The 26,235-nt window shown below is 40.0% G+C and overlaps 1 protein-coding gene across 6 annotated transcripts in view; it reads right to left on the bottom strand.

Moving 5' to 3' along the window:
* The window catches only part of ATP2C1 (ATPase secretory pathway Ca2+ transporting 1), a 194,496-nt gene that overhangs the window by 19,091 nt on the left and 149,170 nt on the right, over window positions 1–26,235 (bottom strand). For all 6 annotated transcript variants that reach the window (XM_057491448.1, XM_036894770.2, XM_057491450.1 and 3 more), the window contains 10 exons: window positions 24,975–25,070; window positions 24,798–24,887; window positions 22,860–22,964; window positions 18,641–18,797; window positions 11,530–11,700; window positions 10,400–10,497; window positions 3,349–3,399; window positions 2,270–2,436; window positions 856–924; window positions 164–280 (listed from right to left, as the gene is read on the bottom strand). In XM_057491448.1, coding sequence (XP_057347431.1) covers window positions 164–280; window positions 856–924; window positions 2,270–2,436; window positions 3,349–3,399; window positions 10,400–10,497; window positions 11,530–11,700; window positions 18,641–18,797; window positions 22,860–22,964; window positions 24,798–24,887; window positions 24,975–25,070 — 1,121 coding nt within the window. The remainder of the gene's footprint in view (window positions 1–163; window positions 281–855; window positions 925–2,269; window positions 2,437–3,348; window positions 3,400–10,399; window positions 10,498–11,529; window positions 11,701–18,640; window positions 18,798–22,859; window positions 22,965–24,797; window positions 24,888–24,974; window positions 25,071–26,235) is intronic.

Here is a 26,235-nt window from a genome sequence, read left to right as displayed (position 1 = left end):
GGCACTGCCAAGGCGCAGGTGCATTATGTGCACACACCCAACGGGAGTGAGCCACAACTACATAAACACCTTGCTGCAGAGACGTACAATGCTATCGATGAATAAAGTCCTAAAAATTATCAGGATATCTTCTTTTCTAGTGTATGCATGAAAAAACTCTTACCTCTGAGCTGGAGGGCCATCCATAATAATATTGATCCACAAAATCTGCATGGCATTGAGAGGATTAGGAAAATTCATTAAGGTAGCCAATGAGATTAAAGTTAAAGCAGCTATACTCCTGTTAAAAAAAAGCCAAACATGTCAGCAGATTTTAATTCTTATAATTTTATGATGTCACTTAGCATTTAAAAATGTCATATTGCTACTGTGTTTTAAAAGAAGGCTGTATTTCCTAGGAACCTGTTTCATTCTTGTGAATATTTTCAAGCTAAGACTTAGCCCTTATAATCCATACCATTTCAACAAAGGATTTGCAAAACGTTTAGACAACAGTAAAAAAGAGAAGAGGAATTTTTTAATTGAGTTCAAGATAGCTGTTGCTACACAGCAGCTAACATTTTCAACAAATGTTTTGGTAACTGTTTTCTGACTATAGGAAAGCTCTTCTTTTGGAAAAGACACCAAAAAAAAACACTTAGATTTGACACCACTTCCTTAGTTATTTAAGGAGCTATTAAACCACAAGGTACCTATTTTAATGACACAGACATCTAATTATCATGCCATTTTAAATTTTAGGGTAGAACAACCCTCAAAAATAGAGCCCAAAAGCTTTTAGACATTCTGCTTGAAACCTGCGTTTCATATAATTTATCTGTAAGACCCATGGTGACAAACTTCTTAAAAACTTACGTGCTCAGTTGAAATCTAACAAAATTTTTAATGTTATTGTAAATCCCTTTGCCCTCTTCAATTGCAGACCTGAAATTTAAAAATAAAATTAAGTGAGAAATCATCAACACACAAAAATATAGATACCCCTATACTAATGTATGGTGGAGTTAATTTTGAAAACAGATTTCCAGCTGACATAACACACACAATCACTAAAATAATTTATTATTTTTTTCACATTATTAATATTAGGGGAAAAAATGGAAACATTATCCTAGAAAGGAATTAAAGTCAAGCCTGCTAATCTCTACCTAAATTTATTTCATTACATAATACTACAATTCTTATACTTAAAAAGGTATTTCAACATTAAAATCACATTTTGTCTTTCTACAAGGAACAATACTATACATTTAAATACTAAAATAATGATCCCCTTAGCCCTTCCAAGTTTATTTTTCTTAAAGGTACAAGCTGCATGCATGGGGGTTAAATTAATGTATATCAGGAATTAAATGGCATGAAATATGTAAGAATTATGGCATTTAAGCTTTCTGCTGCTCCTACACATAACTAGGTATATATTTTATAGCAGAACTATATAAATAGGGTTTACAAAGATACATGTAAATTCTTTCATTTGACTGAATTAAGAAAAATACTTGTTTTTTAAACAACTTCCCCTTTCTTCTAAGAGTTTTATATAATTCTTAGAAAAATAAAAATCTTACATCCTTCCAAGAGTCTGACATTTTTGCGTCGTGTGTTTCCACACACTCCACTTTAAGCCACAGTGAGCTAATGAAGCACCCAGGGTATATAATTAGCATGAATCAATGAACTGAGTATGCCTGGTCATCCAATAGGTTATTATCAAAACAGGGGATCCAAGTGAACCCCACCCAAACACTGTGAAACTGATACCACCAAGTATTACATAAGAATCTTAAATCAATTAGAAACTGTGGCTGAAACAGACAAAGCTATTCAAACATAACTGTGTCACTGACAACAGGAACAAATACTGATATAAGAAAACAGGTATGGATGGGAACTGAATTACTTTTAATACATTAACACATACAGTCATGGATAGACACCTTTATTTCCAGTACACTGAATTTAAGTAGAATAAGGGCCCCACTGAGGTCCACTGCTTTACCACCACATTAGTGGCAAGAAAAATGTGATATTTGGCTGACATTCAGTAAATATTTCTTAAGTGAATGTCATTTTCTTATGTCCTTACCATTCCATACAAATAATTTTCCCCAAAACTATATACTAGGCCATAAAATAAGATTAATTAATCTAATAAAATAGTTCAACTCATCCATTGTTTAAATACTGTTAATTCCTTTTCAGTTGAATGTTTGGGGATGGGGTGCAGGGAGAAGATTCTCTGATGTGCATTCACTGAAACAACACTTACATTATGGTTTGGAAATCATCATCTACCAGGATCATGTCTGCGGCTTCTTTGCAAACATCTGTGCCAGTCTGACCCATTGCGACTCCAATGTCTGCAGCTTTGAGAGCCACTGCATCATTCACGCCATCTCCTGTCATAGCTACAACTGACCCACTCTTCTGTAGAGACTGCAATAGCAGGGTGGGGGAGAAGCAGCATTCTGATCAAAATGTTGCTTCCACACAGCTAACAGGGTTAACAAACCTTATTTTTTTCATACAATTAAGACTGAAAATAATATAGAACACCAGTTTTTCAGAAAATTTCAATATATGGAGGTCTTAAGAAAAAGTTGCTATTTATATTCCCACATGTAAGAAGTAGGTCTAAAGTTTGATCTAGAGTTAATTATACAGTGGTCCTCAGGGGCAAACCTGACTCCTAGAGAACATGTGGCAATGTCTGACATTTTTAATTGTCAGAACTTGGGGGATGCTGCTAGCATCTACAGGGTAGGGGTCATGGATGCTGCTAAATGTCCTGCAACAGCCAGGAGAGCACCTCCCAAAGAAGGATCATCCAGTCCAAAATGTCAACAGTGCTACAATTGAGAATCTCCAAGGTAATGCAATGGAGGGCTGCTGTGATTAATAACTTAAGTCTATTAACTAATGGATACTATGTCAATTGCTTTGCATACATTTGACAATTAATATAAATAACCATAGCCTTTTAAATATTTTTCATACTCTCAAAACATTTTTTTTCATGCCGTATTTATTCAGTTTCTAAATAACTAATGCTATTCACAATAGGATGGATTTGGCTAAGGACTCTTGTCAGAACATACTTCTACACTGTTAAATTGTTCAAAGAATGTATTTGCAAATATTTCATTACAGTTTTCTTTTACAGCTACCTTTGCTAACTAAATTATCTATTAATATTCCCATTTCAGGCTCTTAAAAAAAAGTCACCTGTTTGGTTTCACAATACCTCTGACTTTAATGCTCTATCAAAACTCCTGTAATGCAAGCATAATGAAAGACAAAAAGCATTTTGGTCACAGGGATAAAACAAGCTTACTCTTAGCGACCTACCTTAATAATTTTCATCTTGTGCCTCGGACTAGCTCTGTAAAATACCGCAACCTGTTAAAACACAGCATTCACAAAACATCTTCAGTGTTGAGAAGTATCAGAATAACCCATGCACTTACAACTGACAATGACTTTTTTAAATCATCAATTTAGATATAATAAAATTATCAATTCACCACAGAGATCACGCTTAAGCAATATGCCATGTTTGTTAAGATACGATTAAGCAGTCATTTCCACAAGAAATACACAATTAAGTAAGTTTTCCTATTACCTCATTATGTTTAAACTCTGAAGAAAAAAAAGAACTGTTTTGAAAGGTTTCAGCGATGGAGAAAGGAAAGCTCTCTTGCATGTTTCCTCACGACAGCGGCCCAATTCCAAAGGCCTCTTCCCTTCGTTTTCCGCTCAGGAGCACGGACGCCCGCCGCTCGGGACTGGGCGAGCACTGGTCTGTTTGCACGGTTGGGGTCTGTGCATCCATCCTCGTTCACTCCTCACCAGGCGCTCGGCTGTGCCGCCCGGCTACTCACGTGACCTAATCTCGCCAAGTCATATTTGAATTCCTCTTTGTGCCCCATCTCCTGGGCTCGTGAAGCCCTTTCGTGGTACCCCAAAGTCAGTCATCAGAAAACCCAAATTGCTCTAACCTAATTTTTCCACAAAACATGGGCCACCCCTACAGTCATGTCAAATACCGTCACCGAGAGCACAGAGAGAGACGCCCCCGCCCTCCTTCACCCATCAGGCCCAGCTCTGGCGGCCCTGGGGCCTGCGGGCGCTCGCCGCCCTGCTCCCAGCATTTCACAGACCCACCGCCGCCCCACCGCCCCTTTCTCCCACACCACTTTCGAGGAGGAGTGGCGTTGACACACCCCCAGCACTCCGTCGGCTCCCCTCCTCTCCTGAGGGTCGGTTCATCCTAGCTTCCTCTCCTCACACTTCCAGTTTGTCCTCTTCTCCAGTCCCACTCTCGGCTGACAACTTTGTTTCCTCCTTCAAAGGATACAAAACCAGAAAAGACCTTCCTTCCATCTGCACCCAGGCCCCTCTCTTGCTCCCGCGTCACTCCAGGTGAAGTGAATAGGCCCCGGATGCGAGCCAGATACTCCCCTTCCTACTTGCAGGATCACTGCTCCAAAACTGCCCTCCTACAGCAACACTGCTTCCCCGCTCCTGCGTGTCTACCACCAGCATACAAACGTGTAGGTGTTCCTTCCCTTCAAAGAGAAATAAACCAAGACTGCCCTCACCACTTAAGCCACCCCCTACTGCGCACCCTCGGGTTGCCGCCTACTAGACCTTAAGTCTCCCCTCCCCTCCCACCCCATCCCACTCAGGCGCTCACCCCGCCACCGCACCGAAAGCCCCACTCAAGAGCAGCTGGCCGCACCCATTGGCAGCACCCCACCGCGGCGGACAACTCCCTCCTGAACGTCTTGCTTCTCTAGGCTTCCACGACCCCGACAGGCTCCCGGTCGCCCAACCCCCGCCTCCTCTCCCTGCCTCTCCCGACCAAGCTCCTCTGGACGGCCCTGAAGTCAGAATGTGGAGTATTCCAGGACTCAGCCCTTAACACTCTTCTCCGTAAGAGGTGTAAGAATCCCCTGCACCTCTCCCTCCATCCCCTGGTTACCTCACTAATCTTCTAGATTTGGGTTTTATTGATACGCACTTTTTATCTCCAGATTTCTCTTCAAAAATCCAGATAGACTAATGATCCACCTGCCTACTCATCTCCTGAGATAAACTATCACAAACCGAACCCATTACTTCCCAAAATATGTGCGCCTTCATATCCTCTGCTCGCGGCAATGCATCCTGCAGTCTCTCAGGCTCTAAATCTGGAGAGCCAGCCTTGATTCCTCCAGAACATGCTGCAAGCTGTCTGACAGCAAATCCTGTTGGCTTCATCCTCAAATATATCCAGAATTCAACCTCCTTACTCTAAAGCCACTGTCAACACCCTGGGTCCTTATCTCTGAACTTACTTTCTTATTTCTGCCCTTATATCCTGTAACCTACTCTCAACACAGTGCCCAGAATGCAAATGTTTAGAGGTAAGATCACACCAAAACCCTCCAATTACTTCCCATCTCCCGCAGAACGAATGCCAAAGTTTCTTCTTCTCTACCACGTCCTCTACCCCCACCCCAATAATCTTTTCCCACATGAACTACACTGGCCTCAATGGTTCCCGAAACACACCAGGCACACTCACAAGCCCGTTCCCCTCAGCCTGGGGTTCTCCCTCCTCACAGGCTGGCCAGCCTGCCCCTGTGTCAGATAGGACCTTCCGGGGCAGCCTCCCTTGGTCGTGTTAGCCAGTCCAGTCCACCCTCCCTCATCTTTCATCTCTCCTACCTGATTTTCATGCTCTTTTACTTAATCTAATATACTGTGTTTATTTCTCTTAGACTACAGGCTCCATGAAGGCAGAGATTTCTGCCCTTTATCTCCAGTGCTTTATAAATACATATGAGTAAATGACTGAATGAACCTTAGTTCCACCATGAAGACAGTTCCCAGGTTATCTCACAATTTTAATAAAGGTCTAAAACAAAAGACTCGGTGCAATGGAGTATCAATTACTGATTATCCACAGATTCTCTAGGTACCATGAATCACATCACTCATATCTCGAGAATATACTTCCTTTAAAAAAAGTTTAAAAATCTATTGGGAAACTCTTTAGTATGTCTTTAAAATGACCGAGCTACAGATATATTTGAAGTATACCTGGTTACTGTCTCAGTGGAAATTCTACTTTACTGCAGAATCAACCATGGAGTACATAGCACTAAAATACAAGAGTGCTTACTTAGCAAAGGCTGTAGATTTTTCAGAATATTTAAGTAAAAGGATAATAATCATAAATACTCAGGTGTACAAAGTAAGATTCTGTCTCTTTCCAGGGCAGGTCACTCCATATAGCCACCGTGGGTCATCACTGACAATGGCGGCAGGGTGACAAGCCACCTGTAGGCTGAGAACATATCCCTATTGTGCAATGACGGACCACCTGGCATGCATCCAGCACCCCTATTACTGATACAAGGTCTCAGCGCTTCGAAGCTTTGACAGTGACTTCAGAGCAGCTGCTTTAAGACTAGGCAGATCTCAGTGCATAGCTGAAGACTCACTTGGTGATGTGCATGTAGTACATTAACACTGCAGAGTAATATTTGTTCTTAAAGCCCCAGGATGAGCAGGTCAATCTTTTTAGTTGAATAAAAATACTGAAATTTAATGACACAAAATAACGGCCTGAAGAAATTAGATTAAAAACAAAAATAAACAGAAATGACTAAAAACTGAAATATATCAGTGTATCAAAGAGCTAGGATTAAACCTGGGGATAACTTAATTTCCTCTATTAATAATCTTTTTGAGAAAGAGACATGGGACAAGCATCATGATTAATTTTCCTAAAAATGCTGAGATATAAATAGCATAGTAAGAACAGGAAGGCTCCATCTTAAGGGCAAGATTCCACTTTAAAAGCAGAGTTGGGAAGTAAGCTTCTTAATATATTCTTTGGTAATCAGCCAACAACCTATCTTAAGGTAGGGCAAGCAGCCCTAACTGTATGTTCCCAGTGCTTGAGGGGAACCAGTATCTTGCAGAGAAATATGATCAATGAATTCCTTGTGTCAAGTTTACCTTACAGAATTATCTAGAGGACTGACTGTTCCTGGTGACATAATGTCTGTCATTGGAGACAGACATCGTGAGACCCACAAGTCAAGTCTATACCACCCACTCCCTGCTGCCCTTTGGCCTATTCCTGAAAGCCTTAAAAGACAGAATCCTAAGCCCTTAAGTGAGCCTCCTCTCTGAGGTTGCCCGCACTTTTTCTCTTTAAGTGCATACTTTCAAATAGCTTTCTCCCTGCTCAACTTAACTGCATTTTGTCTCTGCACTCTTCCAGTGGTGAGCATTTTTGTCTCTTTGTTATTTCATTCTATTTCCAAGTCTTCATTCTGTCTCCACTTTACTTTTGATAAGTAGGGAGTAAAAGCTGCTGAGAGCTCAAATTTGGGCCTACAAGTTCCCGTCACCTGGGTGACCCGGATGGAACTGCAGCTGCGTGACCTCCTCTTCAGCAGCCTGCCTAAAAATGTCCTTCCTGTGGGAAGTTCTCAGATCATAACCTCCATCCTGTGCTCCGTGGCTCCCCCAAAACGTTTCCTCCTTCTTTGTGCACCTTCCCGCTCTCAGCTGCTGTTCATTACTACTCTCACTTTAATGAATTCCTTCCTTACCTACACTCTTCTGACCTGCTTGGGAATTCTTTCTCAGAGCCAAGAACCCTCCCCCGTCCAGGGCGAAGTTTCACCAGATGTGCAGGTAGAGACCTCCCCATATGCAGCTGTGTGGCCACATTTTTACCTTTATGTCTGTTTCTCTGAACAGGGAAATACACTGATTAAAGATGAGCACACAATAAAATCACTGCAGTTCAGGAGCAGGAGGGGAGGAAGCAGGATGAGGACGACAGGATGAGGAGAGAGGAGTGGAAAAGGAAAGGAGGGTGCTTAGGGAATAATGGGGGGGATCCTCAAAGAAAAGGACCCCTCAAGGTGAGGGGAAAGGAGCTGTGAGAGTGTCTTTTCTCACAGGCCCCTCTTGCAGTGTCATGCTGTGGCTGGCACAAGCAGTTCCTTTGATCAACACGCACAGACGAGGTGTACAAGGGAAAGGAAGCTCTGAAGAGAAGGATGAGGGAAACATTAAAGAAGAGATTAATGAAAAAGTGTTCCTAGCATTCAAATAACCTACCAAAGCTCCCCAAATCTTCCAGGGCAAATAAAAGGTAACTGATGCATTGAAGGAAAATAGGGGACTAAAACAAGTACTTACATCCTACCAAAAATTAAAGAGCGCATAGACTGGGATTGTATTACAGGGACTTGGTTAACAGGTTTGGTAGAAACAGAAATAGAGGAACCATATAAAAAAGAACAAAGAGGATGTCCACTTTTATTGATGGGAAATATAGGACACACTGAAAGAAATCATAAACAAAAAACAATGAGAACTCCCTGATGCACTTTAATAATTGTGGAGTAAAACTGTAATGTCCAGAATCTCTAGACTGGCCTTAGTCCATTTACTCATCAATAGGAGTTTCTTCCCGACAAGGGGTGGGTAGCTGGTCTCTCCTCCCCTCCTCTGCATAATCGGCCTGGCGCCTGTCAGCCGCAGGGGCCACCCAGGGCTCCGCCCCTAGCCCCGCCCCCAGGACCCACCCAGAGGGAGCGAGGAGCACGAGAGCACAGCTGCGGCCCAAGCGGAGGCCCACCGGGGCGATCCGCCAGTAGGCTTCACCCCAGGCCGATTCGGGCACACCGGAACACACCTGCCCCAGAGCCAAAAGAATTAAACCAAATTCAGTTTCTATACTACTTTTCAATTGGCTCTGGGTCAAAAGGCCGCTGCAGTGTTAAGACATTTAGAATGTGTGACTGAAATATGTTAAGAGAAAACTGGAGAACGTTTTAATGAGCAACAGAATATGATTTTAGCCCATGTGGGAAAACCTCAGCGGACAATTTAGAGGAAAGGTTTTGTTTTAAGAAAAGCTGTTCACACTGATCTGAACCAAAAGCCTAAGAAGGCCAAGAATAGGTATTGGCTGTAACTTACATGAGATCAGAGGTAAAAGAGACAGTAAAGGGTTGCGGGTGGTGGGGGGAGATTTGGGGACCTTTGGTAGGTTGAACCCCAGTCCTGCTAAGCTCAAAGGACTAGAAAAAAAAAAGATAAACTGGACTTCACCAAAATTTACAATGTCTGCTCTCTGAAGACACAATTAACAGAATAAAAAGGCCACAGACTGGGAAAAAATATTTTCAAATCAAATATCTGATAAAGAACTGATATCTACAATATATTTTTTAAAACTCTCAAAATTCACTAGAACAAACACAATTTTTTAAAAGTAGGGCAGACACTTCATTAAATAAGATATATGAATGGCAAACACACGAAGACTCAACAACATTAGTTGTGAAGGAAATGCAAATGGAAACTACAATAAGATACCACCATACACATATCAGAATGACGGGAAGGAGAACTGACCACTCATGTGATGGTGAAGATGTAAAACAATTAGACTTGCAAATATTGTTGGTGGGAATCAAAACAACTTCATAGTTAAACATACATTAGCCATATGGCCCAGCAAAATACTCTTAGATATTTGCCTCCAAAATTGATTTTCATATGAAAACCCATACACAAATGTTTAAAGTAGCTTTATTCATAATCAGAATGATCCAAATGCCTGTAAACTGAAGAACAGGTACCATACACCCACTACTACATAATATAAAACAAGAACATACTACTGATATACACAACCAACATCGGTTAATCTCAAAGGCATTATGCTAAGTGAAAGCAGCAGATTCAAAGCCCTCATACCATAGAATTCCATTTTTAGAGCATTCTGGAAAAAAGCAAAACTATAGGAACAGAAAACAAATCAGTGGCTGCCAACTGCTAGAAATAGAGGGAGCAGTTGACTACATATAGGCACAACAGAATTTTGGGATATGATGGAACTGTTTTCTGTCTTGACTGTGGAGGCAGGTACAAAACCATGTGTACTGTCAAAACTCTTAACTGTACATTAAAAAAGGGTTAATTTTACTGATAAAAATGCTAACTCAATTTTTTTAAAAAGCATTATATGCTCATACTTAAATTAAAACAGAACAAAAGGGTAAGAAGTATGAAGTAACAGTCTTCTCCACTCTGTACTTTAAATACAATACAACCTTTGTTCACTTCCACAGTACCTTCAACAGAGGAAACTTGATTCTTGTTGAGCTTAAATGGATTTGCACTGATATTCATTATGATCATATCACGAAATACTCTCAATGTAAGACTGATTTCAATGATAAGATTTCACTTCATGATCTGGACCAACAAATCTGGTGGTCATGTCCCAGTTGTTCTCAGAGAAATAGCTTCCTCACCTTGAATGGTAAGGCACAGAGTAAGGCCTTCCAGTCTGAAAGGCTTAGTTCAGGCCTACCTTTGGTACTATTTGTGAAAGCTGCTGGACATCCATGGCATCTATTTCTTCTCCTGAGACTGACTGGGAAGTTTTGGAATACAATCCCAGACGACTAGCTAAAGTGAAATTGGAGAGAAAATACAATTAATCAAATTGGTTAATATGATTTGTTATCCACTCTACTTGATATAAAGACATTTTAGACTTAAAATCACAGGACATAATACTGCTAAGACAAGTTTTTCTGAATTAATGAAAAGCTGGGGGTTTTGGTTGCCTGCTTTATTTTTGTTTAGACTTAAGAATAAAGAGTTTCACAATTTAGCCTACCACACCTAAGAACAGATAGAAAGGCCATCCAGTTCTGTGCAGCAGCTCGGTGAAGACTGGAGTGCATTTTTAACTAAAGCATCTGAAGCCACACAAAATGATAGTGGCTTTGTGGAAATCACGCAGCTGTGTGCAGATGAAAATAAACATAAGGGTTTTCTTGGTGTAGTCTTTCCAGGAATGTTCCCAGTGACATATTCTTCCATATAAATTGTGAAACTCCTGTCCCAGGATTTCTTCATATTAACAAAATCAAAATTAATGGACTCTAGCAAACTGTTTAAACTTATTGGTATGAATTACAATTTACAGTTGCTGGGAGATTAACGTACACATCCATTTTTCCCTTATACTTATTAAGGCAATTTTAAGTGCCATTCAAACAATATAGGCATACATACAATGAGACAACAGAAATTGAGACACAAGCTATCTTCTTTCAAATTAAGTACAGGTATGTTTTGAAAACTATCCTCAAATCAAAAGGAAAAGCTTGGTTTTATGGTTTTTTCACACTAGTGATCTAGTCTTCTAACTGTCAGCTTGGTGGATTATGAAGTTAAAAGTAACTATCACCTTGTGAATAAAATACATGTGATTTCATGATTTACTTACATATTTTCAATTAGTAGTATTACTTTTTAAACTAAGTTCTGCCCACAATTTCATAAAGAGTATGAGCAAACAGGAGTCAGTTTTAATTGCATAATCTCAAAATAAAGTAACACACTTCACGTCTAATGGTTCACAAAACTATGCTATGCGCTGCAGCAATTTAAGAAAACCTGTCAAAGCAAAAGGAAGTAACCTAGTTATACCAATTGCAACTGCAGTTTCCTGGGAGTCTCCGGTAATCATTTTTATCGACACTCCTGAAGCAATGAGTGTTGTAACAGCTTCTTTCACACCAGTTCTAGGAGGATCAATGATTCCGACCAGGCCAAGAAATGTCAGCTGTCCCAGTTCAGGACCAGAAGCCAAAGCAAGAACTTAGGAAACAATTAATACAAAAATTAAATGTGAGTCATAAAACCATTAGAATTTACTTGACAAAAATTGGAGAGAGCAACACCTCTCAAATACCCAAGACTATATCACTGTAGTTGTTGTAAAATCTTTAAAAATCATAATTATTACATGCCAAGATGTCAAGAGTTTAATGGTTCTAAGTATCAGGTAGATTTATTAAAAACTAAAAGAAATAAGGCAAAGAATTGTTAAGCAGAGAAGGCCCATGAAGAGTGAATAAAGAATGTTTCACATTAACCACATGCAGCTCTTTTCGACATAAACTACTGGCTCTTTAGAAAATGAAATTGTTTGGAGAAACTAGGTTTGTTGAGCTTTAAATTCAATTTTAAACAGACACCTTTGAAGGTGGCTTCTACTAATATATCTTTCATCTTTCCATTTTATGTATCTCCAGAACAATTCAATAGCTTCAAGAAAAGGCTAGATTACTTAGTTATATTCATGTAACAATTTTGTAAGTGACAAAGCCTGGGAGGTAAAGTTGATCTGTAAAATGATCGTAAAACCACTAATACCAACAATAGTTTGGATTCTTTCTCTTTCTGTGACATTACCATTCCTCATTTGTAACTCTGGAGTATATAAATAGTAGCACTGTACCATTACTTACAGTCAGTCTCCTGTCATCCTTAGGCACTTAAGATGCAGCATACAGTACAGGCATTTCCAAGTATCGTTTAACTTACTCTCAAATCCTGGAACTTCTACTAAATGCTGTATGAGCCAAAGGGCTGTGTCTCCATTAGGACTATTATTAGACTGAACAACTTACCAAAGAAAACACAAAATAAGCAGACTGACTAACATACATGTCTCCTGGGAAACTGGAAAGTCCCAGTGAGGTCTCAGAAGTATCCATTCTTATTCAAGCCCAAGGTATGAAGGATTATATGTATTGGGAACACCATGGTTGGAGGCAATTAACTTCTGTTTCCAATATAAGAGTCATATACCTAACCACTTCTGTAGAAGTGGTTCTATAGAAAAGAAAAGAACCACTTCTTTTCCTGGAGGGAAAAGCCCTGGTATGAGACAAAGAAGGCTCCTGACAGTCCCTAGTATTAGAAGAGAGGCAGATGGCAACCAAAGGGGACAGTATCAACACATGTGTCAGCAGATCCCACATGGGCAAGGCTGGCTCCTGGCACTTTCAGTGGAGGAATGGAATTAACCTAGGGCTTAGAACCTTGTATTTATTTATGTGCTTCTTTAGCATAAATGAAGATCTGTTACTGTTTAGGACAAGGGTAGGTAGATGTTTTTTGTGTGTTGGCTACCTGATTTTAAAAAAAAAAAAACATACTCGAATTTCAAAACTTAAATTTTGTAAGGTGCAACATAAGTACAAATCAACTTATATTTAAAATCTTTCTGTTCTTCATTATGCTAACTTCAGAGGGAGGAGAAAAATGAAGTATAGGCAGAGGAAGAGGAAAAGACATGAAGTAGAGACAAATGAGTGTGGAGTGTTCATACAGCCCTACAGGGAAAAGACATTTTCTCTTCCAACTCTGGTCTCCTTCCCCACAGCCAGTACACCCTCTGCCTGTTCTCTTTTCTCTCTCACAATCCTTCAGATGAAGAGAGTTAGTCAAATTTAAAAAGTGTGAAACTTCTGTTCCAGAAATTAAGGAAAACAATGAGTACACCCCAGAACCTTTATGACTTCTCTAGGGTCTTCTAAGTCCAAGACAACTTGGACACCCTCCTGCTGTGAACTTCTGAGAGTAACAAAACTCTGCCCTCTAACAGAGCCACAAGAATGCCTTCCTAAACATAGATTATAAGAGCCAAGTCCTGAAAATCTATCCAAATGTTTTATACCCACAGAAAGCCCTTGCTTAAGTGAATCAGGAAAAAGAAAATTTCTTATGTAATTTGTTTCCTCCTTCCAGGAATTGTAGTGTCTGACTTCCAGTTTCCTTGAGAAGACTACATAAGTACAGCTGCCTTTGAATAATGTAGGAGTCAGGAGCACTGGCCCCCATGTGCAGTGGGAAATCCACATGTAACTTTTGACTCCCCAAAAACATAATTGCCTACTATACATAAAATGTGTCAATTTACTTCAGATGCAACAAAGACTAGAAAAGTAGAAAAGAAATGGGAGAACCTTAGGGTCCAACAGAGAGAAAAGAGAATAGGCAGAGGGTGTACTGGCTGTTCTCCTGGTCCCTGTGGGGCTGACACCTGCCTCCAGGTGGGTCAGGCCCAGGCTGAGAGGAGCACACTGGAAGGGTCTCAGGTTTACTATCTCTTTCCTGCCTGACGCAGGCCTGGGCCCCTCTGCTCCTCTCAGATCCTGGCATTTCTCTGGCCCAGACAGAAACCAGTCAGGTCAGTTGGTTAAAGTGTGGCACTATTAATGCAAAGGGTGTGAGCTCAATCCCCCTATAGACCACTACATACATCTTTCCCTTTCCATTTCTATCAACAGGAGAAGGATTCAAGATGTTGGAGTGGGAAGAGAGACAGAGAACTCCTCCCAAAACCACATATAATATGAAAATATAATTAATACAACCAACCCTAAAAGAGCAACAAGAAAGAAGGCTGCACCAGCCTGCATACACCTGGAGAACAGAGCAGACCTCACGAAACAGGGTAATGTACCAAAGCCTTGATCTGGCGGGACCCAAGCCCTTCCCCCACCCCAGCTCACTGGGGATAGCAAGAGAAACAGAGCGGGGAGTGGGTGGAAGCCTAGGACTGCTGAATACCCAGCCCTGGAGATCTGCTTTGGTAGTACAAACCTACATTGCATGATTCTGGAGATTAGTGGGTTGGAAAGCTAAGACAAATAGAATACTTGGAGAGACTAACATTCCAGCCATTTGTAGAGGACAGCGATCCACACCCAGCTGCTCTGGGACAAAGGAAAGGCAGGTGGTCTGAGAGGCTTTCTAGCAGCGAGAGGGCTGCTGAAGGGGCGGGCTTTGCAAGGAGCTTGCTGCATGGGAGAAGGGATAGGTGAAGACTATCTGGGCATGCTCTGCCCAACAGGTTGGAAACTTTCAGGAGCTTCAGGCATTCCATCCCCGTGGCTGGCTACTCAGCTCTGAAGTCCCCCAATGTGATACACAGCCTATTGCGCCTTCCTCCTGGACTGCAGGCACCAGCTCACAAACTGGCAGTCCCTGCCCTGGCGTCAGGCCAGCCAGAGGAAGGCCCTGCCTACAGCAGCTACAGACAGAAAGCACAGAGGCTTACAACTGTGTGCTCAGCCCACTGGATCTGACAGTGGAGACAAGTACTACAGCCAGAAAGCAGAAAACAGCTCTTTCCCCCCACAGGCACCAGCACCGCTCCCCTGTAGCCCCCAACATCACTCCAGGGGCTGAGCAGCTCCAGGGAGTAGAGCTTCTGGGCACTACAGAGTGCCACATACAAATGTGAAACGTCAAAGGAACCTCGTTCAAACCAAAATCCCATAAACACCAGAAAAAAGGCCCAAATGAAACTGAAATCACCAATCTTCCTGAAAGAGTGCTCAAAATAAAAATCATGAACATGCTCATGGAGGTACAGAAAAATATTCAAGAACTCAGGGACGAATTTAGGATGGAGATTCAATCATTAAGAAATTCCTAACCTGAAATGAAACTTACAATGGAGGAATTTAAAAGCTGGTTAAATGTAGCAGAAGAGACAGTAAATGGAATAGAAATTAGAGAAGGGGAATACAAAGAAGCTAAGGCACACAGAGAAAAAACAATCTCTAAGAATGAAAGAATACTGAGAGAACTGTGTGACCAATCCAAATGGAACAATATTCGCATTATAGGGGTACCACAAGAAGAAGAGAGAAAAAAAGGGATAGAAAGTGTCTTTGAGGAGGTAATTGATGAAAACTTACCCAATCTGGGGAAGGAGATAATCTCTCTGGCCATGGAGGTGCACAGATCTCCCAACCAAGGAACCCAAAGACAACACCAAGACATATAGTAATCAAAATGGCCAAGATCAAGGATAAGGACACAGTATTAAAAGCAGCCAGAGAGAGAGAAAAAATCACATACAAAGGAAAACCCATCAGGCTATCATAAGATTTCTCAGCAGAAACCTTACAGGCCAGAAGAGAGTGGCATGATATATTTAATGCAATGAAGCAGAAAGGCCTCGAACCAAGAATACTTTACCCAGCAGGATTATTATTTAAATTTGAAGGAGGGATTAAACAATTTTCAGATAAGTGAAAGCTGAGAGAATTTACCTCCCACAAACCATCTCTACAGTGTATCTTGGAGGGACAGCTGTAGATAGAAGTGTTCCTAAGGCTAAATAGCTGTTACCAGGGGAAATAAAACCACAGCAAAGAAAGTACAACAATTAATTATTAAGCAGATGCAAAATCAAATCAACTACCCCAAAGACAATCAAGGGATAGAAAAAGAGTACAGAATATGATACCTGATATATAAAGAATGGAGGAGGAAGAAAAAGGAGAAAAAAAAAAGAACCTTTAGGTTGTGTTTGTAATAGCATACTAAGTAAGTTAAATTAGACATTAGATAGTAAGGGAATTACCCTTGAACCTTTGCTAACCACAAATCTAAAGCCTGCAATGGCAATAAGTACATACCTATTGATAATCACCCTAAATGTAAATGGTCTGGATGCACCGATCAAAAGACAGTCGTTGAATGGATAAAAAAACAAAACCCGTCTATATACTGCTTACAAGAGACTCACTTCTAGCCCAAAAACATACACAGACTAAAAGTGAAGGGATGGTAAAAGATATTTCATGCAACTAATAGGGAGAAAAAGCAGGAGGTGCAGTACTTGTACCAGACAAAACAGTCTTCAAAACAAAGAAAGTGAGACAAAGAATGACATTACGTATTGATAAAGGGGTCAGTCCAACAAGAGGATACAACTATTATAAATATCTATGCACCCAACACAGGAGTACCTACATATGTGAAACAAATACTAACAGAATTAAAGGGGGAAATAGAATGCAACACACCACTCACTCCAAATGACAGATTAACCAGAGAGAAAATAAGTAAGGAGACAGAGGCACTAAACAACGTATTAGAACAGATGGACCTAAAGGACATCAACAGAACACTCCATCCAAAAGCAACAGAACACACATTCTTCTCAAGTGCACATGGACCATTTTCAAGAATAGATCATATACTAGGCCACAAAAAGACCCTCAGTAAATTCAAAAAGATTGAAATTGTACCAACCAGCTTCTCAGATCACAAAGGTATGAAACTAGAAATAAATTACACAAAGAAAATGAAAAAGCCCCCAAATATATGGAGGCTTAATAACATGCTCCTAAATAATCAATGGATCAATGACCAAATAAAAACAGAGATCAAGCAATATATGGAGACAAATGACAACAATAATTCAACAACACAAAATCTCTGGGATGCAGCAAAGGCCATGCTAAGAGGGAAGTATATTGCAATACAGGCCTACCTCAGGAAAGAACAATCCCATATGAACAGTCTAAACTCAATTAATGAAACTAGAAAAAGAAGAACAAATGAGACCCAAAGTCAGTAGGAGTAGGGACATAATAAAGATTGGAGCAGAAATAAATAAAATCGAGAATAATAAAAGAAAGAAACAATCAATGGAAGCAGGAGCTGATTCTTTGAGAAAATAAACAAAATAGATTAAACCCCTAGCCAGACTTACCAAGAAATAAAGAAAGTCTACACACATAAACAGACCAGAAATGAGAATCAGAAATGAGAAAGGAAAAAACACTATGGACACCACAGAAATACAAAGAATTATGAAATAATATGAAGAAAAATTATATGCTAACAAATTGGATAACCTAGAAGAAACGGACAACTTTCTAGAAAAATACAACCTTCCAAGACTGACCCAGAAAGAAACAGAAAATCTGACCAGACCAATTACCAGCAAGGAAACTGAATTGGTAATCAAAAAACTACCTAAGAACAAAACGCCTGTACCAGATGGTTTCACTGCTAAATTTTATCATTTAGTGAAGACCTAATACCCATCCTCCTTAAAGTTTTCCAAAAAGTAGAAGAGGAGGGAACACTCCCAAACTCATTCTACAAGGCCAGCATCACTCTAATATCAAAACCAGGTGAAGACACCACAAAAAAAGAAAATTACAGACCAATATCCCTGATGAACATAAGTACAAAAATACTCAACAAAATATTAGCAAACCCAATTCAAAAATACATCAAAAAGATCATCCATTTCTATCAACCACATCACATGTGATATCTGCTTCTTTTGTCCAATCACAGATACTGGTATTTTATTGAAAAGAACATGCATTAGGTGGACCCAAACAGTTCAAACTCACGTTGTTCAAGGGTCAACTGTAAAAAACACCCATGACCCCAACCCTGCCTCATCAATCCATCACTGATGTCCCTAAGGAAAAGTGGCCTGCTAGGTGTGCATGCAGTAGACCCTCCCGTTACTGTTCAGTCAAGACTCTGGGCATGTCATCACCTCTCTGGTGAGCAGCAAGGGAAGGCCATCAGCAGACAAAGAACGAGTAAGCAATCACCTCAGTTTAAAGGACAAGTTAGAGGCTTACCTCTTCAGTATTTAGGGAAGCATTTTTGAGCTATTAAGAAATAAGACTGGTATTAACGATAGCAAAATAGAAAAAAAGAAATAAGATAGTTAACGTGATGAAATACGGAAGGAGTAACATGACTTCATTTCTCCTATTCTCCATTCTCACAGGTTTCTTAAGAATTAGACATGTCCCATTTTGCTACATTCCTGACTCCCCATATTTTGGGGGCCAATTAGTCAATTGAAACATAACACTTCAGAAATGGTGGGTCCGACAAAGGCTGGAGTGGAGCTGTACAGATCAGGTGAAGCAGGCTTGCCTGCAAACAGAAGGAATGCGCCGAAACGGCTTACCTCTGAGCCCCGCTGAGCCCATGCGCACCTTCTCTTGTTGGTACAGCTCTCTCTGTGGCTGGGTGAGGGTGAAGGTTTGCCCTTTGCTGTGGTATGTGGTACAGTATTTAATCACCTGTTCATAAGCACCCTTCATGAAACAAATCTCTGGTCTGTCCTAAGAAGAAAACACATAGCAAATGAATTCAAGTTAATTTCAGCTTGGACACATGTGCCATTGGAATCTAAATTAGACAAGTGACATGCATTTCTCATCATATCCAGGGAAGTCACTCAAGCCTAAGACTTTGACTGGCACTTGAACTCTGAATACTAAAAGTACTATGTGTGAATTTTCTGCACCCTCCATAGAAAACAGCATCTCCTTCCCACCCGCACCTGCACACCCTGAAGGCAGTGCTCCATCAGGCCCTGGGTTAAGCACTCTGAGACTGGAGAAACTCCCAGCATAACAGGGAAGAAAAAGAGAGCTCACATAAGCCCACAGCAATGGTTCAGGCTTTGTTAGCCACTGTTACATGTATATAGGTGATCCCATTCCATTCTCCAACCACCTTCTAATTATGACTATTACCTAAACTTTTACTCTTTATCCTAGTAAAGTAATACACAAAAGCTTACAACCAAAACCTGCAGTCCTGGTCCAAACCTTCTAGTTCCACTCCACAAGGGAAACTAATTTTAACTCTTCTGGCAGTTTTCTTGGAGTTTATCTCCATGTTTTAAAATACATTTATACTGCTACTTTTTCCCTTATCAATTTTATACAATGTCCATTTTGACAGGTAACGGTGCAGCCATCCCCACTGCCTATTCCTCCTCTCCCTGTCCGTATAAAGCAAAATCTGGCAGTATTGTTTGTGTTGACTCCCACTGCTAAGTGAAGTGGGAGTCCTAACCAGAACAGTTCATGAACACCCATTTTCTCTGCAGGCACATGGAAGGAAGGTATTTCCCTGCCTCCCCCTCCCACTTTGAAATCACGTGTCACTTGCTTTGACAAGTACTTACATCACTTCCACATGGAAATTTTAGGGTCCAGTGCCTAATGTGTTAGGCATTGCCCCTGCCACAGCACTGCATGCTCACATGAGACACAGCCTGCCTGCATCCCGACTAACTAGTGAGCACATGTTAGGGGGTAGGGAGACAGCAGGAAGGCACAATGCTGTTTCCATGGCCAACACAGATCAAATACATTTCTTCTCCTGTTCAAGCTTTATCTTTAATAAAATTAATAACTGTCTCTATCTTATTTGCTTAGTTTTCCTTATAATTACTGCCAATTATTCCCAGACTCTTCCGTGTAATATAAAGCCCTTCTCAATGATACTTTCCACATGACCATATGAGCAGATAAGCTATCATGCCCACATTATTGAAGGCGTCCCTCCCTGAGTCTTGTTCTCTTTCCTTTTCTAACTTAAGGTGGCTAATTTGTAGTCTGCTTCAGACTGGTACCCAGGTCCTTCCCTTCATCTCCCCCTGGGGCTTCTTTACACCCTCCTGGTTAGAACTCACTGGGTTCTAAGTCCTCCTTTTCTTAGTTTATTCTCTTATCTTGAAGAATATACCCATCAGTATATTTCCAGGAAAAGATATGTAGGAAATACTCTTTGAGACTTGAAATGCCTGAAAACACATCTATTCTATCCTCACATTCAAGTTCAGCTGGAAATAAATTTCCTCTCCATTAGAAGGCTCTATTAACCTTCAAGCCTCCAGAGTCCAATGTTGTGTAAAAAAGTGTGCTGAGCAGCTGACAGGGCAATTTTATTCTAGAAGCTGAAGTCATTCATCTGGGAAACTTTATGGTGTCTTTCGTCAGATCTTCCCGTTTTCTGTTCACCCTTCCTGTTACCACTAGTAGGTGGATGCTGGATCTCCTACAATTATTTTTCAATTTTCTTTATTTCATCCTTCATATCATCCACCTCTGACTTTTTGGCTCTACTTTCTTATTAGATACCATGAATTTATTTTTAAAACTTTCTATTTAAAGTATTTTTTTGTCATTTTTTTATTATCTTTGAAAATTTTCTTCAGCATCCAGCATTACCTTTGTTTCTCTGAGATCCCTTTCTTTGTTGGTTTGGTCTGTGCCTTTCATACTGAAGACTTCCTCCAAATATCTAGCTATCCCTGACTAGCCGTTTATATTCAAGACTGGAGCAATTAAAGGTCTAGAAGCTGCCTAGAAACTGGGAGAGCTTATCAACTGGTGGCCCTTGCTATAGGATGAGATGAAGCCCAGGAGAAATTCATGCCATGAACAAAGAGCTTGCTTTGGAATACTCTGTACTGCCACAATCTCCCTGGGATCAGTCGGGTTCTCTAATTCTTCAGCCTTCCGACTCACAGAAAAAGGGGAGGGAGATGCCTGAGTGCAGGCATTCTAAGAAAGTAGAGTGTGGGCCTAGAGGCTTATTCTTTAGGGCAATTACTTACCCCTTGATCATTCTGTTTTCAGTTTTAAGCCTTAACTCTGTCCTCCACTCTTACCTCCAGGATGAGGTTTCCGACATTCTACAAGGGTAGAAAGGGCTAATGTCCAGCCTCAAGAATAAGAAAGGTAAGGTACTTGGCAGAATTCCTGTGATTCCTTGCTGAGAATTTCAACCTGATCTCCTGTTTTCATGGAGATTTATGCCTTAGTCCCCACCTTCAAAGATACCTATTGCCCTGAGTCATTCCCAGACTTCCTCTTTCTTAGTTATACCTTTTATTTGTTGGTTGTCATTTTGGCAGGTTCCAGGGACAGAATAAATATATATTGTCATATTCAAATGACAGTGTCCTACGGACAGTCTACTTGAGCCACTTGGGTTGTTTTTAAATTGGTGAGTTTGCCACATGGCGCCAGACTGACCTCTTCTCAATCCTGAGTCAGGTCAGTGGGTTTGAGTTTTGTCAGTTTTGTTGGTTCATTTTACTTTGTAAGAGGAACCCTTTAGATCAGCAAATGAAAAAAACCATCACACAAATCTTACCAAATTTATACCATCCCACTCCCAATCCCCCACTCCCACAACCAATAAGATTCAATATACAATTTCCAACGGACAGTTTGGTGAAGTTAGTTCAAAATAGCCAAAATCAAAATCATTGAACTTTACATGGGCTACATTACCTTAAAGTACTGTGTGATGGTATATAAAATGTAAAGAAAAAGACTTCCCAAATAAACTCACATATATTCTTGCCATACAACTAGATGGTCAAGGTACATCACCTGGAAATCACTAATTCTAATGCAAATTTTGAAAGCTTCACATAACAGGGTTGAAAGTAACAGGCATTTTATTTTTACAGTTTTGTTTACAATTGTCTCCCTTCCCAAGAATTTACAGAAATTCCTTGAAAGGTTAAAGAGAAATCATTCTTCCCCTCATGAACACAGTTCCAAGAGGACTCTTAGTCACAAGCTCAGTATTGGCCAACTTGGCCTTTTTGAAAACCAGTACACTTCCAACTTTTAATGGTGAGGGGAAATCCTCTTGCTCATTCGCATCTAGAGATGTGATTGTTTTCAAAATGTTTGCTTACACATGAAAACATATAACAAATTATTAATTCCTAACTAATTAGGAATTCCTAATTCCTAAATAAAAATAAACATACAAAATATATTTTTTAAGGGTAAAGTAAGTTTAAGCATCAAGCCGGTAATAGCAATGATGAGTGATAGACACTGTTGATCACTAAGGACTCTTATTTCACTAACTGTGTAAAATGTCTCAAGCACCCAGACAAGGCAGAAGCTTCAACAGCAGAGTGCACATCCTTCTGCCAGTTTGTAAGTTGGACAACAAACATGAATTAAGCACATTTGATAACCCCTCTGCCACAAAATAATGTGGTTTTGTTTGTTCTGAAGACAAGACATTCCTTCAGTGCAAGAACAGACTGACAACAGACAGTCAAAAGACCTGTAGCAGACTGTGAGCAAAAACAAAACGGACTCTGAACGAACTTGATGTCACAGCCTCCAGGAAACTGAGCCCAGGCTCCAACTCTTTTAAGTTGTTTTTGCTCACACAGCAAAACTGGAAGCATGAATCCAGAGACCAGGAGAACAGCAAGGGAGAAGTGTACTATGAATTGATGCACTTTAAAGCAATACGTCTTTGTTATGCTCAATGATGGTTTATAAAGGTAAATGGCAAATAATCATTTATGTTAAACAAGATATAAGTCAAATCTCGAAATGGAAGGATACCTGCTGTGTTCGATGCACACACTTAACAGCCATCCATTTTTGCTCAGAACTGAAAGGGTATTCTGCTTTTCTAATATAGTCCTGTTGAAGTCCATCGAGACCCATCTATATGGCACAAACAGAAAGTTAATTCTCACCAACATGTGACTGTTTTCTCCTTGAACAAAGAAAAAGGGTCAAAACATGTAGCTAGGCCGGCTAGAGAAACCTAGGTTACTGTTTAAACACTGGTGATGAATAGTCTCTATGCGCTGTGTTTCCCTGGCTAACAGCACTCATGCTCAACATGAAAGTCTGGGTGTGGAGACACGGTCCCAGGTGTGCTACCTGCAGTGTCTACACACCAAATCTTAAACACTGACTAAATTTACTCTCTGCTGGCACAAACTGTGGAAGGAAGCAGGACAAATAAATAAAGGTACCCAACCAATATTGAGCATATGTAATCAATAGGAGCTTCAGATTCCTCACTTCTTAGGATTCAAATCTATCTTGCCTACTGCCGCCACCCACCCTACAGTCCCTTACACTGCGTCACTTGATATTCTGACGATGACCTAGTTCATATAGCTGTTCTCCCTCCCAGTACCCTTTTCATTTTCCTCCAAACAAGTCAGAAAACATTTTTTAAATACTCAAAAAACTCAACTTACTGATTTCTATTGTCTACTGAAATGGTTCAGACTCTTCCTCCTGGCTTTCACAGGTCCCCGAGAAACCCACCACATAGCCTATCTGAGATCCTCCCGGCTCCACACTTCATCCAGGTTAATTAATTCATGAGCCACAATCCACTCTATGCTATTTATTTCTCCATGCTTTTATTCTTGCTCTTTCCTGGGTTTACCTCCTATCTAAACCTTTCTTATCCATCAAAGCCCAGATTCCAAGTCTGGATTTGCATTGTTCTTATATGTGGCTCAATATTTGGGAGTTAACTATCCATCTACTATTATCTTGGTCTGCCTTTTATTTGTTCTAAGCTTGTTGGTGTTAACTCCCTACCTAAAATGTCAGGTCTCCACCCACACGAAGATGGTTTCACTTTCTTTATCTCTCAAAGACATAAAAGTTTAACTCAATAAGTACTTGTTAACACATTCAGCTTTTGAATATCTTTTTAAAAGTTATACTATGCTATTTTAGTTACGAGGGGAACAAATGGTAATGAAATGCAGTTTTCTGTTATGGAAATACACATTGTAAAAAAAACAATTGTGTTTTATTAAACATGTTGTAAGAACCTACATTTCTATACTGGATACTCAATTCAAGCAACCTCATTTAGAGGCATTCTGTTTCACACCAGTCTGGAGGTTTTCTAAGACTGCTCGTAAAAGTAGGAGTTTTAGTTTTGTTATGGGAATAACAGATTGGAGTTTGAGGTCCCTCATTTAATCAAATGAGAAGAGATCAACTGGGATAGATGATAGGGTCAGTACAGTACTAAGAGCAAGTATCCCATCTCCCCAATACAAATACAAATTTTAAGTCTATAAAGGAGGAAAAGGGAAGACTGGGAAAAGAAAAGCTTATCTCACAATGGCCTTAACATCTTTACATGGAAATACTAAAGAATTTGCTTTCACTCATGTGAAAGTTAGTATTTATCAGCAATTACACACATTTATGAATATGAAGGCTGTCATATAAAACTCTAAATATTATGGAAGACAGGAGCAATGTACATTTTTTCACAAGAAGAAATCCATCACTGGTCATCAGTTTGTATCTTGAATATAAGGGATCAACTTTATACGGAAAAAGCACTGTGCTCTAGTATTTCCGGGAAGAATAAAACTGGTTCCCAAAAGGCAGTGAAATACTATGAGTTTTCTTCACTCTACACATAAAAACCAGTAATACAGAAACTGATGGCCTCACGCTCTCTTGTGAGGATGATGCTCCTATGTCAAAGAAGAGAGATCAGGCACATACCTTCATTGCAAGAGCAATTAAAGCTCCTTCTGTTGGCTTCCCCATTAGAGTGTTGTTTCTAATTACAGCATCGTTGCACACACAGCCCGCCTGAGAGAAAGACACATAAGCTATGAACCCATCACTATGTCCTAAGTCATTATGAAAAGTCTCTTTCTTAGAGAATCAAGTATTCACCTCAACAATTCTGCTGACAGCTGGGCTGTAAAACCCATGGACAACATCACCATCAAGGACCACCTCCCCAAAAGGATTGTAGCCGACTCCAGTGACCTACGGGACACAAGGAGGGTCACATACCACCAGCAGAGTCACACTATTCATGAAAACCAAAACCTACAATGAGCATTTTATACATCATGACACTTTAGCACATATACCTAGAAAAGCATTTAAATTTACCTAAAAGAACATCTGCTAGTTAAAGAAACATAGATTCAAATTTCCATAATAAACCTAGTTAGCTATACAATGAATTATATGAATTATAACAATGTACAGCATATTGTAAAAATAATTAATGTAACTGTTAATATTATTGATATCTTATTTCTATTAACATACTATAAAAAAGAATAAACCATGAAAATCTCTATGCATAAGTGAACTTAAATTTATGCAATTCATTTATATAACTATAATTTGCTAAGAATTCAAACCTATTACTGTATCTAACATTTGTGACAAGCCTGTAACCTAAACAAAAGCAGAATTCTTCTTGTAAATATACAGGCTCAGAGCCAGTAAATGATTGACCCTAGCATTTACAAACTACTTTCACATAACATATTACATGCCAATTTTAAGAATCAGAGGTAGAAACAAGCTGGATACTTACTCAGTATGGCTAGAACAAACCAAGTCAAGCACAAAGTTAAATTTCACAATAAAAATAAGACAGTTTATAGAATTAACAAAGGATTAATGCTTAACATGTAGAATTATGGGCTTTACACCAAAGGGGAAACATACCCAACCTTCTATACCTGGACTCTGTGAGCACATGTAACCCCAGTGGCCCTCCTGAGTCACCAGAAAGGCACCTTAAACCACACAGCACTGGGTATCCTTAACCAAATCTAACACCCCAAGTATCAATGCTCTCATTTAAGGCCTGTGCAGAACGAATTAAATAAGCCTACTTACAACTAATGTTAAATAGCTAATGCTTACTTCGCTTGGTGAATTAGCAGCTGTAAATACATTTGAAATTATGGTACCCATCATAGTAATGTGAATGAGCATCCCAGCCACAAATTCTGCCAAGACTAGGTAGGACTGGAACTTGCCCTCATCCAGCCTCAAATTAACTAGTGCATACCCACTGACATGCACTTAAGAGTTGGCCAATATACAATTTTTATAAATAAAGTAATCCATCCATTTATTCATTAAATGAGAATTTCATACTATGTGGCAGGCTCTTTGCTAGGCAACA

Source organism: Manis pentadactyla, chromosome 14 (assembly GCF_030020395.1).
Source record: "Manis pentadactyla isolate mManPen7 chromosome 14, mManPen7.hap1, whole genome shotgun sequence".
Lineage (NCBI taxonomy): Eukaryota > Metazoa > Chordata > Mammalia > Pholidota > Manidae > Manis > Manis pentadactyla.
This window is presented reverse-complemented; position numbering and strand designations above follow the sequence as displayed.